This window comes from Haliotis rufescens, unplaced genomic scaffold, assembly GCF_023055435.1.
Source record: "Haliotis rufescens isolate VD_foot unplaced genomic scaffold, xgHalRufe1.0.p SCAF_7, whole genome shotgun sequence".
NCBI classification, from domain to species: domain Eukaryota; kingdom Metazoa; phylum Mollusca; class Gastropoda; order Lepetellida; family Haliotidae; genus Haliotis; species Haliotis rufescens.
The window spans coordinates 57380178-57394432 of NW_025964361.1; the positions used below are offsets into that span (position 1 = coordinate 57380178).

The 14255-nt window shown below is 41.5% G+C and overlaps 1 protein-coding gene across 1 annotated transcript; it reads left to right on the top strand.

Moving 5' to 3' along the window:
- The first annotated feature begins 4244 nt into the window (after window positions 1–4244).
- Window positions 4245–9608, top strand: LOC124122193. Its single transcript, XM_046485315.2, has one exon. It carries the CDS (start codon window positions 4245–4247, stop codon window positions 9606–9608), a length of 5364 nt encoding a protein of 1787 aa, XP_046341271.2.
- Window positions 9609–14255: the final 4647 nt, after the last annotated feature.

Below are 14255 nucleotides of genomic sequence, written 5' to 3' on the forward strand. Positions count from 1 at the left end.
TTTCCCATGAACGGGAGGGGGGGCGGTCGGGTAGCCTAGTTGTTAAAGCGTTCGCTCGTCACGCCGGGTTCGATTCCTGACATGGGTACGATGTGTGAAGCCCATTTCTGGTGCCCCCCTCGTGATATTGCTGGAATATTGCTAAAAGCAGCGTAAAACCATACTCACTCACTCACTCACTATGAACGGGAGGGCGATGCGGAAGGACACAGATTCGGGTTTAATGGTCTGTGTGTGGAATGGATTACAGAGGAGATGACTTTGTCAACGAGATTGGGTGGATAATTGTTGAGGTTGAGTGAAGACTTGGCGGAGGTGTTCGATTTATTTCAGTTCTGAGGATATGGCTGAAGTGCATGATCGGTGTGGGTTGACTTCCGATAGACACTGGTTTGGATTCTGTTGTTTAAGGTTCTGGAGACAAGGACATCCAGGAAGGTTAGGTGTCTGTTAAGATGTTGTTGTAGCAGGGTTGGGTCTGGGTCTTGTTTAAACCTACGGGAGTAGTTTATAAAATCGAATGTAACTGTGGACAATAGGTGAAACTTTCCACCCCATATATTCGTGTAATCTGCTTCCACCAATACTTAATCTCTGACCATAAGATATGATACAATGATGAATTGAAAAGTCGTCAAATGATGAATGCATTTTGTATATTCATTCTTGTAATTTTCTCTGTAACCAGTAAGAACAAAATATTCGTGAAGGTCTAGGCTAGATAACATTGGGTGTAACAGCTAAATAGCGGTGAAAATTATATGAATAGACCACTGAAAATCAATGGAAAAGGCAAGTATGTCCTGCCCTACCGGTAACAGCTGCCACTCACAATTTGCATAAAAAGGTAAGTGTTGTATGTGGCCTTCCATGGGATGGATGTCTGTAAACAAACCAGAGAATCAAGTAATGGACTAGACAGAAAATTCAGTGACACGAACTGCATTACTGTTTCTGTGGAAACTAAAAACCGATATGTTAATTTTTAATTGTGTCTACTGTGTACAGGTGCTGAAGTGTGTTTCGGACGCAGCATGGCTACAAATATACACCATTTTGTTTTATGCCACGAGTAAATATATCTCGGTTATAGCTTGGTCATATTAATTTGTTGATACTTTTAACCAATTTTGGCAGTCTTGTGAAACCGAACTGTACGCTTTTTGTGGTCTAAGTGTTTTTTGTCTTATGAAGAATCAATGTAATTAGAAACATAATCATAATTAATAGAGCACTCTTTGGATATTGTTTTTTGTTTGTTTGTTGTTTAACGCCGTACTCAGCAATATTCCAGCCATATGACGGCGGTCTGTAAAATAATCGGGTCTGGACCAGACAATCCAGTGATAATATCATGAGCATCGATCCACGCATTTGGGATCGATGACATGCATCAACCAAGTCAGCGAGCCTGACCCCCAGATCCCGTTAGTCGCCTTTTACGACAAGCATAGTCGCCTTTTACAGAATGCATGGGTTGCTGAAGACCTTTTCTACCCCGGAATCTTCACGGGCCCCTTGGATATTGAGAACAATAGTGTATTCATAAATATTCTGATTTAAATGTTAGATTCTGAGGTTAACGTACCTTTATGTGTCTTAAGATTGAGTCCACATTATCATCTGCTTGATCATTTGTGATGGACCAGTTATTATTTCGTTGTGCACATTTTTTGTTTGTTTCTTCGTATATTCTATAGGGTTTTACCAAGCATAACCAGGACCAGTGATGTTAGTTGTAATTAATACATAAACAGTTTAAAAACTGCACACTGCCATCCCATGATAAGACGTGTCGGCTAATTTTGATATATCAAATGGCTGATTGTACTAATAATACATTGCGGTTCATTCTCCAATAATTGGAAAATGAAAATAGACCGAAATTAACAATGTTTCGGCTTACTTTTACTAACATTTCCTATACTATGTGTAAACTATCACATAAAACATCAAAAGGAAAACTCAATGCACACACTACCTTTTTATGGGACTCTATTTGATTTTCTCTATTTTTACTACAGAAATTTCGCATTTTGACCCAAAAACAGTATCCGCCACCAAACATTTGATCACAACCGTCATTTACTAGTCCGCCGGATACAGAAACATAAGAAAATCTAAGTTTGCTTTGTTCTACTATGGGGAGGTGTATGTCTTCTTTTTGAGGGTCTGGGTGCCGTTGTACAAAACCTTAGCGCTTCGACTGTCGTAAGTCCATGTTAAGGTATGCGAGTAACGGTAACCTTAGCACTAAGATCGCTTTGTACAACAGCACCCTGGACACCGTGAAAGGCGACTAAGCTTGTCGTAAGAGGCGACTAACGGGGTCGGGTGGTCAGGCTCGCTGACTTGGTTGAAGCATGTGATCGATCCCAATTGCGTGGATCGATGCTCATGATGTCGATCACTGGATTGTCTGGTCCAGACTCGATTATTTACAGACCGCCGTCATATAGCTGGAATATTGCTGCGTGCAGCAAGCAGCAGGTCTACGAGCAAGACGTCCTGTTCGACGCGTCATATTGAGTCGACAACATCGTCAACAACGACTGCTTTGGTGTCGTCAACACAGGGTATGGCCTCAAATGCGATGGCGAGATGTCTGGTTCAGCGACGAATCTAGATTTCACCTCCGTCGAGGGGATGGAAGAGCACGGGTCTAGAGACGTCGGGGAGAACGTTACGCCGGAAACTGCGTACAGGAAGTGAACAGGTTTGGTGGCCGTAGCGTTATGATGTGGGCGGCTATCTCTCATCAAGGCAGGTCTATATCCAGGACAATATTAGGGCTCAACGATACATCAACGAAATTCTCCTACCACACGTCCTCCAAATTGCAGCCAACGGCAACGCTGTATTCCAGAAGGTCAACGCTCGACCGCATACAGCACGGATCACAATAGCCTGTCTACACAACAACAACGTTGATGTTCTCCCCTGGCCCTCCCGATCCCTGGATTTGAACCCGATAGAGCACCTGTGGGATAAATTGGATAGATGGCTACGCCGACGTCAACCACAAACCCAGAAGTTGCAGCAGTTGGCTTTTGCGTTGCAGGCCGCGTGGGCTGCCATTCCCCGGGATGTGATTCGCATACTCGTCTCTTCCATGGGCAGGAGATGTCAGGCCTCTATCGATTCCAACGGGGGACATACGCGTTATTGATGGTAGCTGACCTTCACCTTGGACTTGTCCTATGTACCGATAACTGACATGACTACTGTAGATGACAGAAAGGCACTATTCTTTATTTAGCGGTATGCGGTTGAATGGCTTGGCTTGGACAGGGGTGGTAACTGCGGGTGGATGGTATATGAGAAAAAGCATGCGGGGTGGCGTGAAATTTGAAAGTGTGCATCGCTGTGAGTGATAATCTGATGTACGGCTGTTGTCAACGCTATGATTCTGCCACGAAATTTGTAAGTAATACATTGCATATGCATGCATGATATATTTATTTATGAAAGGGGTGTAATTTAATATATTGTTCGTTTAAAGCCAGAATTATTTGAGAGTTACCACCGTGTTGTGACGTGTGCATGTTATTACCGTATTTACCGTATTTTTGGATTATTACGGAGTAAGTTTGTATTGTGACAAGCTAGCTGTGTTTCGGACATGAGAATATGCAAGTAAGTTTGTTGTTTTGTATGGTTTCAGCTTGAACCTGCTTCGTATGGTATACGTTGAACATTGACTGTTTGGATCACAGAATAAAGCAGTGTGTGAGAAAATGCAGAATCTGATGTTTATTGACTTTTGAAACCCACATTTAGTTCAAGAAATTTCCACGATTGTGATTAAAGGAAAATAGCTGTGGAATCTGTGAATAATGGCATTTAAAGGCGATGATGGAGATGGTGCTATTGCTGAAGCAATAAGGCATTATCGACAGGAAAGAGGTGGTATTAAAGCTGCTCTTACAAGCAAAATGAAAAAAATTAGAGACTTGATGAACTCTGACAATGTTGGTGAAGTTGAATCTACATTCAGGATCATAAAGCACACTTTAAATAAATTATGGATTAAGAACACTGAATTGCTTGAATCTGTGGTAAATAATCCAGATGAGATTGTTGATGCTAAAAGATATATGGCTGAAGTTCAGGCTAATTATGATGAGCTGAAAAATGATCCGAAAGTTTGGTTGGATACACAAGTAGGAAAGCTAGATGACATTCAACCAGGTGATTCGGTAAGCCAAACAGGTAAAAGTTCTGTGTTAACTTCAAGTTCCAAAATGAAACTGAAAGCCAAAAAGGCTGCTTTACTAGCGAAAGCTGATATGTTAGAGAGACAACAATCACTCAAGAGACAGCAAGCTGAGATACAGCTAGCACAAGAGAAACTAGAACTAGAGTGTGAAATACATGCAACAGAGGCTGAAGAAAAGGTATATGAAGATTTTGAAGCTGAACTGACTCAAGGGTCACATATTCACAAGCGAGAAGGGCCTCTAAAGGGATTTCAGAATAAGACTTTTGACCAAAGACATACATCTCTTAATCCATTAGCTGGAACATGGATTAACAAAGCTCCAGCAGATAATATGCATCATAGCTCGGGTATATCAGGACATGTGCACACCAATGATGAAAACTTTCAGTCACATCAGTCCGACTCAAATGTCTGGCTTATGCAACAGAAGATACTAGAGGTAGTGCAGTTACCAAAAAGTGAGTTGATCAAATTCGATGGTGACCCATTGAGATACTGGATGTTCATAAGGTCATTTGAAACCAATGTTGCTCAAACATCAGTTAGTAGTGGTGCAAAGCTGAATCGATTGCTGAACTATTGTACAGGCAAGGCTTTGTCAGTGATTGAATGCTGTTCAGTCATGGATCCTGATGAAGGATATATGGAAGCCCTGAGCCTTCTGAAGACACGATTCGGAAGAGAGCATGTGATAGCAAATGCGTGGGTGAAGAAGATTAGCGAAGGTCCATGGTTGCGACCTACTGACGTTGAAGGCTTGCGTAACTATGCAGATGATCTCAGGAGTGGTATGCTGACATTAAAGGCAATGGGCAAAGTGAATGAAGTGGACAATCAGATACGCATGGTGAAGATTGTGTCAAGGTTACCAACCTATCTCCAAGGAAGATGGAGGAGGAAGGCAGTTGAACACCTGGAAGCAACAGGTGACTATCCTGGTATAGGACAGCTGGTCGACTTTGTACTGCGAGCTGCCGAAGAAGCAAATGATCCCATATTTGGAGTAGTATCTGGAAACAGACTAAAGGATGATACAACACAGAATAGACCAAGATCCTTTGAGAAGAAAGGTGTCAACTACAGTGTGCAAACAAGTGTGTACAATAAACACTCTTCAGATTCATTTTCAGGTTTTCCAATACCAAATTGTCCATTGTGCAGTGGCGAACATGCACTCTTCATGTGTGGGAAGTTCAGGGACCTGAAACCTGAGAAGAGACATGAGTTTGTTGTTGAAAAGAGACTATGCTTCAACTGTTTTTCGAATAACCACATGTCAAGAGACTGTCATAAGCCCAGCAAGTGTCAGGTGCAGGGTTGTATGAGAAAGCATTCAAGATTGATACATCTCCTGGCGAAACCAGAAACTGATGTTCATCAAACATATCTAAAGGAGAGAAACCTGAGCTCAACAGTGCCTAAACAAGATAAACCATTAAGGGTTGAAAGTTCTGCGTGCAATGTTGTAACTCAAGGACCAAGGGTAGCTCTTCCTGTGGTAAGACTCCAAGTCTCGGTGAAGACTGGTAACAGAAAGATATGGACATATGCTCTGCTTGACAGTGGAAGCACAAACTCATTCTGCTCCAATGAACTATTTGATGAACTTGGAGTAGATGTTTCTGAAACATCACTATTGTTGACTACACTGGAGAAAGTGAACAGCACAACGAGTACAAGGGTAGGATCACTATTGATAACGGATGCAGGGAACAGGACAACCATAGAACTTTCACACGTATTTGGGACCATAAATCTGTCCATTTGTGCATGTGATTCTGTCAAACAGCAGAACGTTGATGAGTGGCAGCATTTGAAGGGTATGGACTTTCCTAAAGTGGACAGAGTGCATGTGGGTCTCATCATTGGTCAAGATGTTCCAGTGGCGCTGACACCTATTGATGTGCGAAAGGGAAATGACAATGAACCTTATGCCGTGAAAACAGTGCTGGGTTGGGTTCTGAATGGACCATTGAGAGTTGTCAGAAATGGTGAAGTCATCTCACATTTTGTCGATATTGATCAAAGACTTGATGCGCAAGTTGAAAGATTCTGGAAAATAGAAAGGTGTGAATCATTGTCAAACAGCACATGTGAAATGTCGCAGGATGACAAAAGGACAATTGAGATATGGGATGAGTCTGCAGAAGTTGTGGATGGTCACTATGAAATAAAAATTCCATTCAGGAGCAGGCCTCCGAATGTAGAGAATAACTACATCGTTGCCGAGAGTCGTCTTGAATCACTTTGCAAACGCTTGTCAAAGGATGACAAGTTGTTTGAAAAGTATCAGTCGGGAATCAAGGAATTGATCGACAAAGGCTATGCTGAAAAGGTAAAGGAACAGGATATCAACAAGCCAGGTAAAGGTGTATGGTATATTCCTCATCACGCAGTTATCAACGAACGTAAACCAGACAAGTTACGAATTGTTTTTGATTGTGCTGCAAAGTATTGTGGAACTAGTCTGAATGATCAAGTCTACCAGGGCCCAGACCTTACGAACAAGTTGATAGGAGTGTTGTTGCGATTCCGTGAAGGTCCCATAGGTATTATGGGGGACATAGAAGGAATGTTCCATCAGGTGAAGGTACCAGAATGTGATCGAGACTATCTAAGATTTCTGTGGTTCTCAGAAGGGGGAAACAATCAACCAGAAGTCTACCGCATGACTGTGCACTTATTTGGAGGGGTGTGGAGCCCAAGCTGTGCAAGTTATGCACTTAGACGCACTGCAGAGGATAATAGTGCAACTTATGAACCTAAGGTTGTGCAGACTGTTCTTGAAAACTTCTACGTAGATGACTGTCTCAAGTCATTAATGTCAGAAATTGAAACAATTGAACATGTTCAAAATTTGTGTTCACTTGTATCACATGGGGGATTCAAGTTGAACAAGTGGATCAGCAACAGCAGAGAAGTGCTTCGATCCATTCCTGAAGAACAGACAGCAAAGGGGGTTAAAGGAGTTGACCTTATTGGAGGTACATTACCTAAAGAAAGAGCTCTAGGGGTTCTTTGGGACACCGAGAACGACGTCTTTGGTTTCAGAATTACAATAAAGAATAAACCAGACACAAGAAGAGGATTAATGAGTGTGATTGCGTCGGTGTATGACCCATTGGGATTTGTTAGTCCATACATTCTTCAAGCAAAGAAGGTTTTCCAAAGTGAAACAAGACTGCACAAAGGCTGGGATGAACTGTTGAATCAAACAAACAGTGTGAAATGGACAAAGTGGGTAGAAGACTTGCCCAAACTGGAGAACTTTAAGTTGTCCCGATGCGTGATCACTCAAGCATCAGAAGATGGAAGCTATGAACTTCATCACTTCTCAGATGCTTCGTGTGAGGGATATGGTGCAGTATCCTACCTTAGAGTGGTAAATAACGATGGGCCAGTTCAATGTTTTTTACTCATTAGCAAGTCCAGGCTGGCACCATTGAAGCAAATGACCATACCGCGTTTGGAACTATCAGCTGCAGTCATTTCAGTAAAGCTGGACGTGATGCTTCGTCAGGAGCTGAAAATGGAAATTAGTAGATCAGTATTCTGGACAGACAGTACAATTGTGATACAGTATATCAGGAATGAAAACAAACGCTTTCATGTGTTCATAGCAAACAGGATAGCTCTTATCCGTGAGAGTTCAGAGCCAAACCAATGGAGACATGTGGGCAGTACAGAGAACCCTGCTGATGACGTGTCACGGGGGCTGGATGCAGACAAAATGGTGTCCTCTGACAGATGGAAACATGGTCCTGAGTTTCTGTTTCAAGCAGAGTCTGAATGGCCCACAAGTACCAATCTCAGTCTAGAAATTCCTGATGGTGACAAGGAAGTGAAGAAAGCCACAACAACTTACACAACTGTGACGAATGGCTGCAGAGATCTGTTGTTTGACTTGTTTGAAAAATACTCCACGTGGCACAGCCTAAAACGAGCTGTAGCATGGATCCTGAGATTAAAAGGAATTCTCTATAATAGGACTCACAAGAAAAAGCAATCTAAAATGCTGGATAGTGTGCTCAGTGTATTGGAGCTGAAGAATGCTGAGACTGCGATAGTTCAAGTGTTGCAGAGGAAAACATATGAACAGGAGTTGAAGGCACTTGAAGCTGGGAAGCCAATTGCAAGAAGTAGTACCATTTATCGACTGGAACCAATGTTTAGTCCAATGGGTGTCTTGTGTGTTGGTGGAAGGCTGCGAGCAGCACCTGTACCTGTTGAGAGCAAGCACAATATGATTCTGCCAAGGGATAGTCATGTTACTACCCTAATTGTCAGACATTACCATGAAGTCTGTGGACATTCAGGCAAAGAGTATGTGTTGTCCCTTATCAGACAAAGATTCTGGATACCTAAAGGAAGGAAGTTAGTGAGCAAACTTCTGAACAGTTGTGTTGATTGCAAAAGACGTCAGAAGTCGCCGAATAACCAAAGGATGGCGGACCTGCCTAGAGACAGAGTGAGTCCAGGAGATCCAGCATTCACCAGTGTCGTATTGGACTGCTTTGGGCTATTTATGGTGAAACGGGGCCGGTCTGAGGTCAAACGTTATGGATGCATCTTCACATGTTTGACAACAAGGTCAATACATCTAGAAAAGTTGGATGGATTGGATACAGATTCTTTCTTGAATGGATTTGTAAGATTCATATCACGTCGAGGATGTCCGAAGACAGTTCGATCAGACAATGGAACAAATTTCCGTGGTGCAGAAATTGAATTGACACGAGCTATTGATGCCTGGAATTTGAAGAGAATTGGAGAGTTCATGAGCAAAAAGGAAATCTGTTGGATGTTTAACCCTCCTGCAGCTTCTCACATGGGAGGTGCTTGGGAGAGACTCATAAGGACAGTTCGTAAAGTCATGAATGCTTTGTTGAGGACGAACCGTCCACTGGATGATGATGGTCTTCATACTCTTTTTAGCGAGATTGAGTCGATTGTGAATGGCCGACCAATCACAGTGGTATCAGATGATCACAAAGATGCTGAACCTCTGACTCCTAACCATCTTCTGTTACTTAGAGCAGGTCCTGATTTACCTTTGGGAAGTTTCCAAGCAGCAGATGCATATAGAAGACGCTGGAAACATGCTCAGTTCCTGGCGGACATATTTTGGAAACGCTGGACGAAGGAATATATGCCTTCACTACAATTACGTCAGAAATGCTTACTGCCAAAGAGAAACATTATGGTGGGTGATATTGTGCTAATTCTGAATGAGAATTGTCTCCGGAGAAGTTGGCCTTTGGCAAGAGTCGTGGAAACCTATCCAGGAAAAGATGGACTAGTACGCAGCGTTATGGTTCGTACAGGAGGTTCTACGCTAACCAGACCTGTTGACAAGTTATGTCTGTTGGAAGGAGTCCATGAGTGACTTACCTTTTTCATCCTTTTGTGAAGTAGACATTGATTACTAAGGGTGACCAGTATTTGTGTTCAGAAACTGTTTTGTGAAAGATTAATTGTGTTCTAGTTTATTAAATGCGCGATTAACATGTCGTTTCTCTGCGCATTTAAGGGGCCGGAATGTAGATGACAGAAAGGCACTATTCTTTATTTAGCGGTATGCGGTTGAATGGCTTGGCTTGGACAGGGGTGGTAACTGCGGGTGGATGGTATATGAGAAAAAGCATGCGGGGTGGCGTGAAATTTGAAAGTGTGCATCGCTGTGAGTGATAACCTGATGTACGGCTGTTGTCAACGCTATGATTCTGCCACGAAATTTGTAAGTAATACATTGCATATGCATGCATGATATATTTATTTATGAAAGGGGTGTAATTTAATATATTGTTCGTTTAAAGCCAGAATTATTTGAGAGTTACCACCGTGTTGTGACGTGTGCATGTTATTACCGTATTTACCGTATTTTTGGATTATTACGGAGTAAGTTTGTATTGTGACAAGCTAGCTGTGTTTCGGACATGAGAATATGCAAGTAAGTTTGTTGTTTTGTATGGTTTCAGCTTGAACCTGCTTCGTATGGTATACGTTGAACATTGACTGTTTGGATCACAGAATAAAGCAGTGTGTGAGAAAATGCAGAATCTGATGTTTATTGACTTTTGAAACCCACAACTACAATCACCACCAAGTGTTCTCTCCACAACATTTTAGCTTGTACGGTTCCTCGTATAAATGTATTTTCCTACCTCACACAAATCTGGCTTTGCGTTTCATTTTTTGAAGAGCATATTTAGGTGAGCTACATATCACAGTGGGCTCATGCTTAGATAGATACTTCTATCAGGACACAATGCCAATAGAATCCCCAAACTAACCGTGCAGATATCCCTGAATGTTGTATTGTTATCTATTTAAACGCAATGGGACATTGTAATTATTCTTTAAACGAATAATGGATTATACTGTTATAATGAGTTATAATGACTAGTTATAGGACATGCACATATATAATGCTATACATGGAATTACCATGCTAATTTATGCAAATATATAATGTATTGATGCCAAAATATAATTTGCCATACATATATTTCATTTTTTGTTATCATCGTCCAACCATCCGTGTAGGCCTACACACTAACCATGCTACAAACACAAATGAAGTCAAATGATTTCCAAACTTTGAACATAAACATCACAGCCAACAGAAGTTGTTCTATAGCCTATTATGATTATGTTTAATGAACTGAACTTGCCAGTACTTGTTATCACATTGTTGTGAACATGTTTGTGTGAACAGTCTCGGGCCTGATGTACGCCTCTCCGTGGTGGGCCTAGATAGGTAGGTAGGATCTAATTCCCTGAACTAAACGTGCATCACCCAGTTAGGGCGAATGGCCAGAAATACCGCGAATAAATGGTCAATTATCGAAGCAGCATCGGGACAAAACTATGCCAATGTATGCAAACCTGACAGAGCAGAATCTTCGTGACCAGCTCCGGCGCCTGAACCGTGAGTTAGGTGAGCTAACTGCCAAAACTCGTCCGGAGGTGAGCCAACTGCCAAAACTCGTCCGGAGCCTTTGCAAATGGACGTTCGCATTGTTCTCCCGAAATTTCCTGATGCTGTTGGTATTAATGTCCAACTCATGGGATCACAAAATGAAATCCTTGATGTTGGCCTCGAATATATTGAGTTTCACCCCTATTCTGACACTTCTTCTGTCAATGATCTTTCTGATGATTCCTTGTATAGATTCCTTTATTAGTGTCATTATATAATCACTTCTGTGATTTACCGATTGAGAAAAGAAGGCCAATAAAACAATTTAAGCAATCATTTCCACAGAATCAATTATTTCTGTTACTCTCAATACGGACTGTTCTTTGCGTGACATCAACTGTTGCGTGTTTGCTGCTGCTCGAACACAGGAGGAAGTTTTCAAAGATATTGAATCACAAAAGGGTAATAAACAAAATCGTAAATAAAAAACCCGGTTCCATGTAAAACTAACTGAAACAAGGAAAGATATATGCTGGATAGAACTTTGCTTGGAAATATGTTCCTCAGGCCAATCCATGGCAAAACGCCAAAAATCTATTTGGAAAAAAATTAAAAACAAAAGAGATAATTCGAAATCAAATTCTTGATTCTCTGAAGGCAAAGTTAAAGGTTTGGACAGAAAGAAAAAGAAAGCGGGACAAGAAAAATAATTTCATAAACAAATAATGTCTTCAAATTTAATGAAAAACATTTTTACAGGCCATTAAATGCAACCAATGACAGAGATTAGAAAAGACCCACCATGGATACCAGTGAAAGGTTTGGGAAACAGTTGTGGTCCATACCCGGCAACTGTAACCTTGAGGAACCATGGGTAGAGGATTGCAATGATATTGTACATGAAAAAATAAGGCCACCATTGTTGTCTTTCATTACATCTTATTGCCTGAAGAATGTACTTAAAAAGGCCAAATCTAATACGGCGCCAGGGCCTCATGGTATTCGAAACCGGTATTAGAAACTGTTTCCTTGTGTCCAAACACCATCACTTCACTGTTTTAGTTCTCTTGTGCATACAGGGGATGTTCCGCCTTGGTTGTGCAAAGGTCGAACAACACTTCTCCCAAAGAAAGATCATTTAACTGATCCCACAAACTTCCGCCCTCTTACTTGTCTGCTGTACAATACAAAATATTTACAGGGTGTCTTAAAGATCTTGTGTCATCATACTGCGCTTCCAATAGCATTATTTACATGGAGCAGAAAGAGATGTTTGTAAGGATCAATTGCTGGTTCAGGGAATGATCCTTGAAGAGGCTGAAATGTACCACCGTAACCTCTCAATGTGTTGGATAGACTTTAGAAAAGCTTATGATTCGCGAATGGATTTTGAAGTCACTGGAATCTATTGACATCCCTGAGCGGTTACTTGTTTTAACTCGTATTTAATGAATTGCTGGTCAACTCAAATCCTGGACCTCCTCAGCACAGATCACCAACACCCCTGACTCACCTCCTTGACATGGATGACCTTGAACTTCTTGCCAAGGGAGAATCCACTTAAACAGATTCTTATTGTCGAGTCCTTTTCTAATGATATTGGTATGTCCTTTGTACTCGACAAATGCAACATTCTTCATCTGAATCGTAGCATGGTAGTAGTGGGAGGATCAGTCAGTTTACTTGCGGAAGGAGTTATTGACCATCTCTTGGAAGGTCAGGCCTATACTTACTTAGGGATGCATGTTAGAGACAAACTCCAGAATGCCCGTATCAAGGTAAAACTTCAAATGAAGACTTAAGAAAATCTGGAGTTGAGAGCTGAACGCTCGCAATAAAGTCAAAGCCACAAATACTTAGGCTGTACCCGTCCTCTCGTATTTTTTGGGTCTTGTTGACTGAACGAAACAAGATATTCAGGGTATTGACAAACACACACGATGAATCATGTCAGACAATAGATCCCACCACTCTCGCTTAAATTTACCAATAATAATGGGAGGGTGTGGTTTGTTTAACATGGAGGCTCTTCATAATAGAATTGTATTGTGCACTTTTTGCACACATTTATTTGTCTGGGACATAATCTCAATGTCAATGTTGATTTTGTTGATGGTTTTGTACTGCTGGGCGGCACAGAAATAAGGTGTCAATGAGTTATTATTATTATTCACTTAATAAATTGTAAATTATAAACAAGATTGGATAATTTCTTTAATATTCACCCTGAATAATTTGCGCATCAATTCGTAAGCGACGATTGTAAGTGATCCACGAGTTATATTCCTGGCACCCAATAGGTTGGAGGATGGTCATCAACCCCTGACACGCCAAGGCGCAATTTCATTAAAATCAGATCTTAGTTTTCGCTAGGCCTGAACAAAGATCTGAGGACATCCCATTACGGATCACGTCAGAGCGACCTTTCGCCAAATTTGACCAACCAATGAAATGACTAAGAAGGAGTCGACATGGGCCAATCGGAAAGCAGATTTCTCAGGCTTTATGGCACTAACAAATGTTATTTTTGGGATAACACTTTCTTAGTGAAGTACATATTCTAGTACTTTTGGGGGTTGAGGCCAATCCAGCATTCGAACCCACACACTCAGAGTGAGGCACCTAATCGCAAGCACACAAAGTTAACGATCTAACCCACTCAGCCACCGAGGCTTCCACAATAAATGGGGATGGTCGGGTAGCCAAGTGGTAAAAGCGTTCGCTCGTCACGCCGAAAACCCGGGTTCGATTCCCGACATGGGTACAATGTGTGAAGCCCATTTCTGGTGTCCCCCGCCGTGATATTGCTGGAAATTGCAAAAAGCGGCGTAAAACGATACTCACTCACTCACTCCACAATAAATGGAAATCCGACAACTGGTAGCCTAGATCACATACTTCGTGTACCCCTGACTACAGGTCCGTTTGGCTCCAAATGAGAACGATAAATCGCAAAATAACTGAAAATAGGGAATAGTCTATTGAATGTCAATACAGTACACGGCAATGAATATCCTGTATCCAACAATATCTGCTGTTTGTTATTTTTATTCCCATAACTAGAAAAAGCTGCTTAAGAAACTATCATGTTGTTATGTGTAGAAATTGACG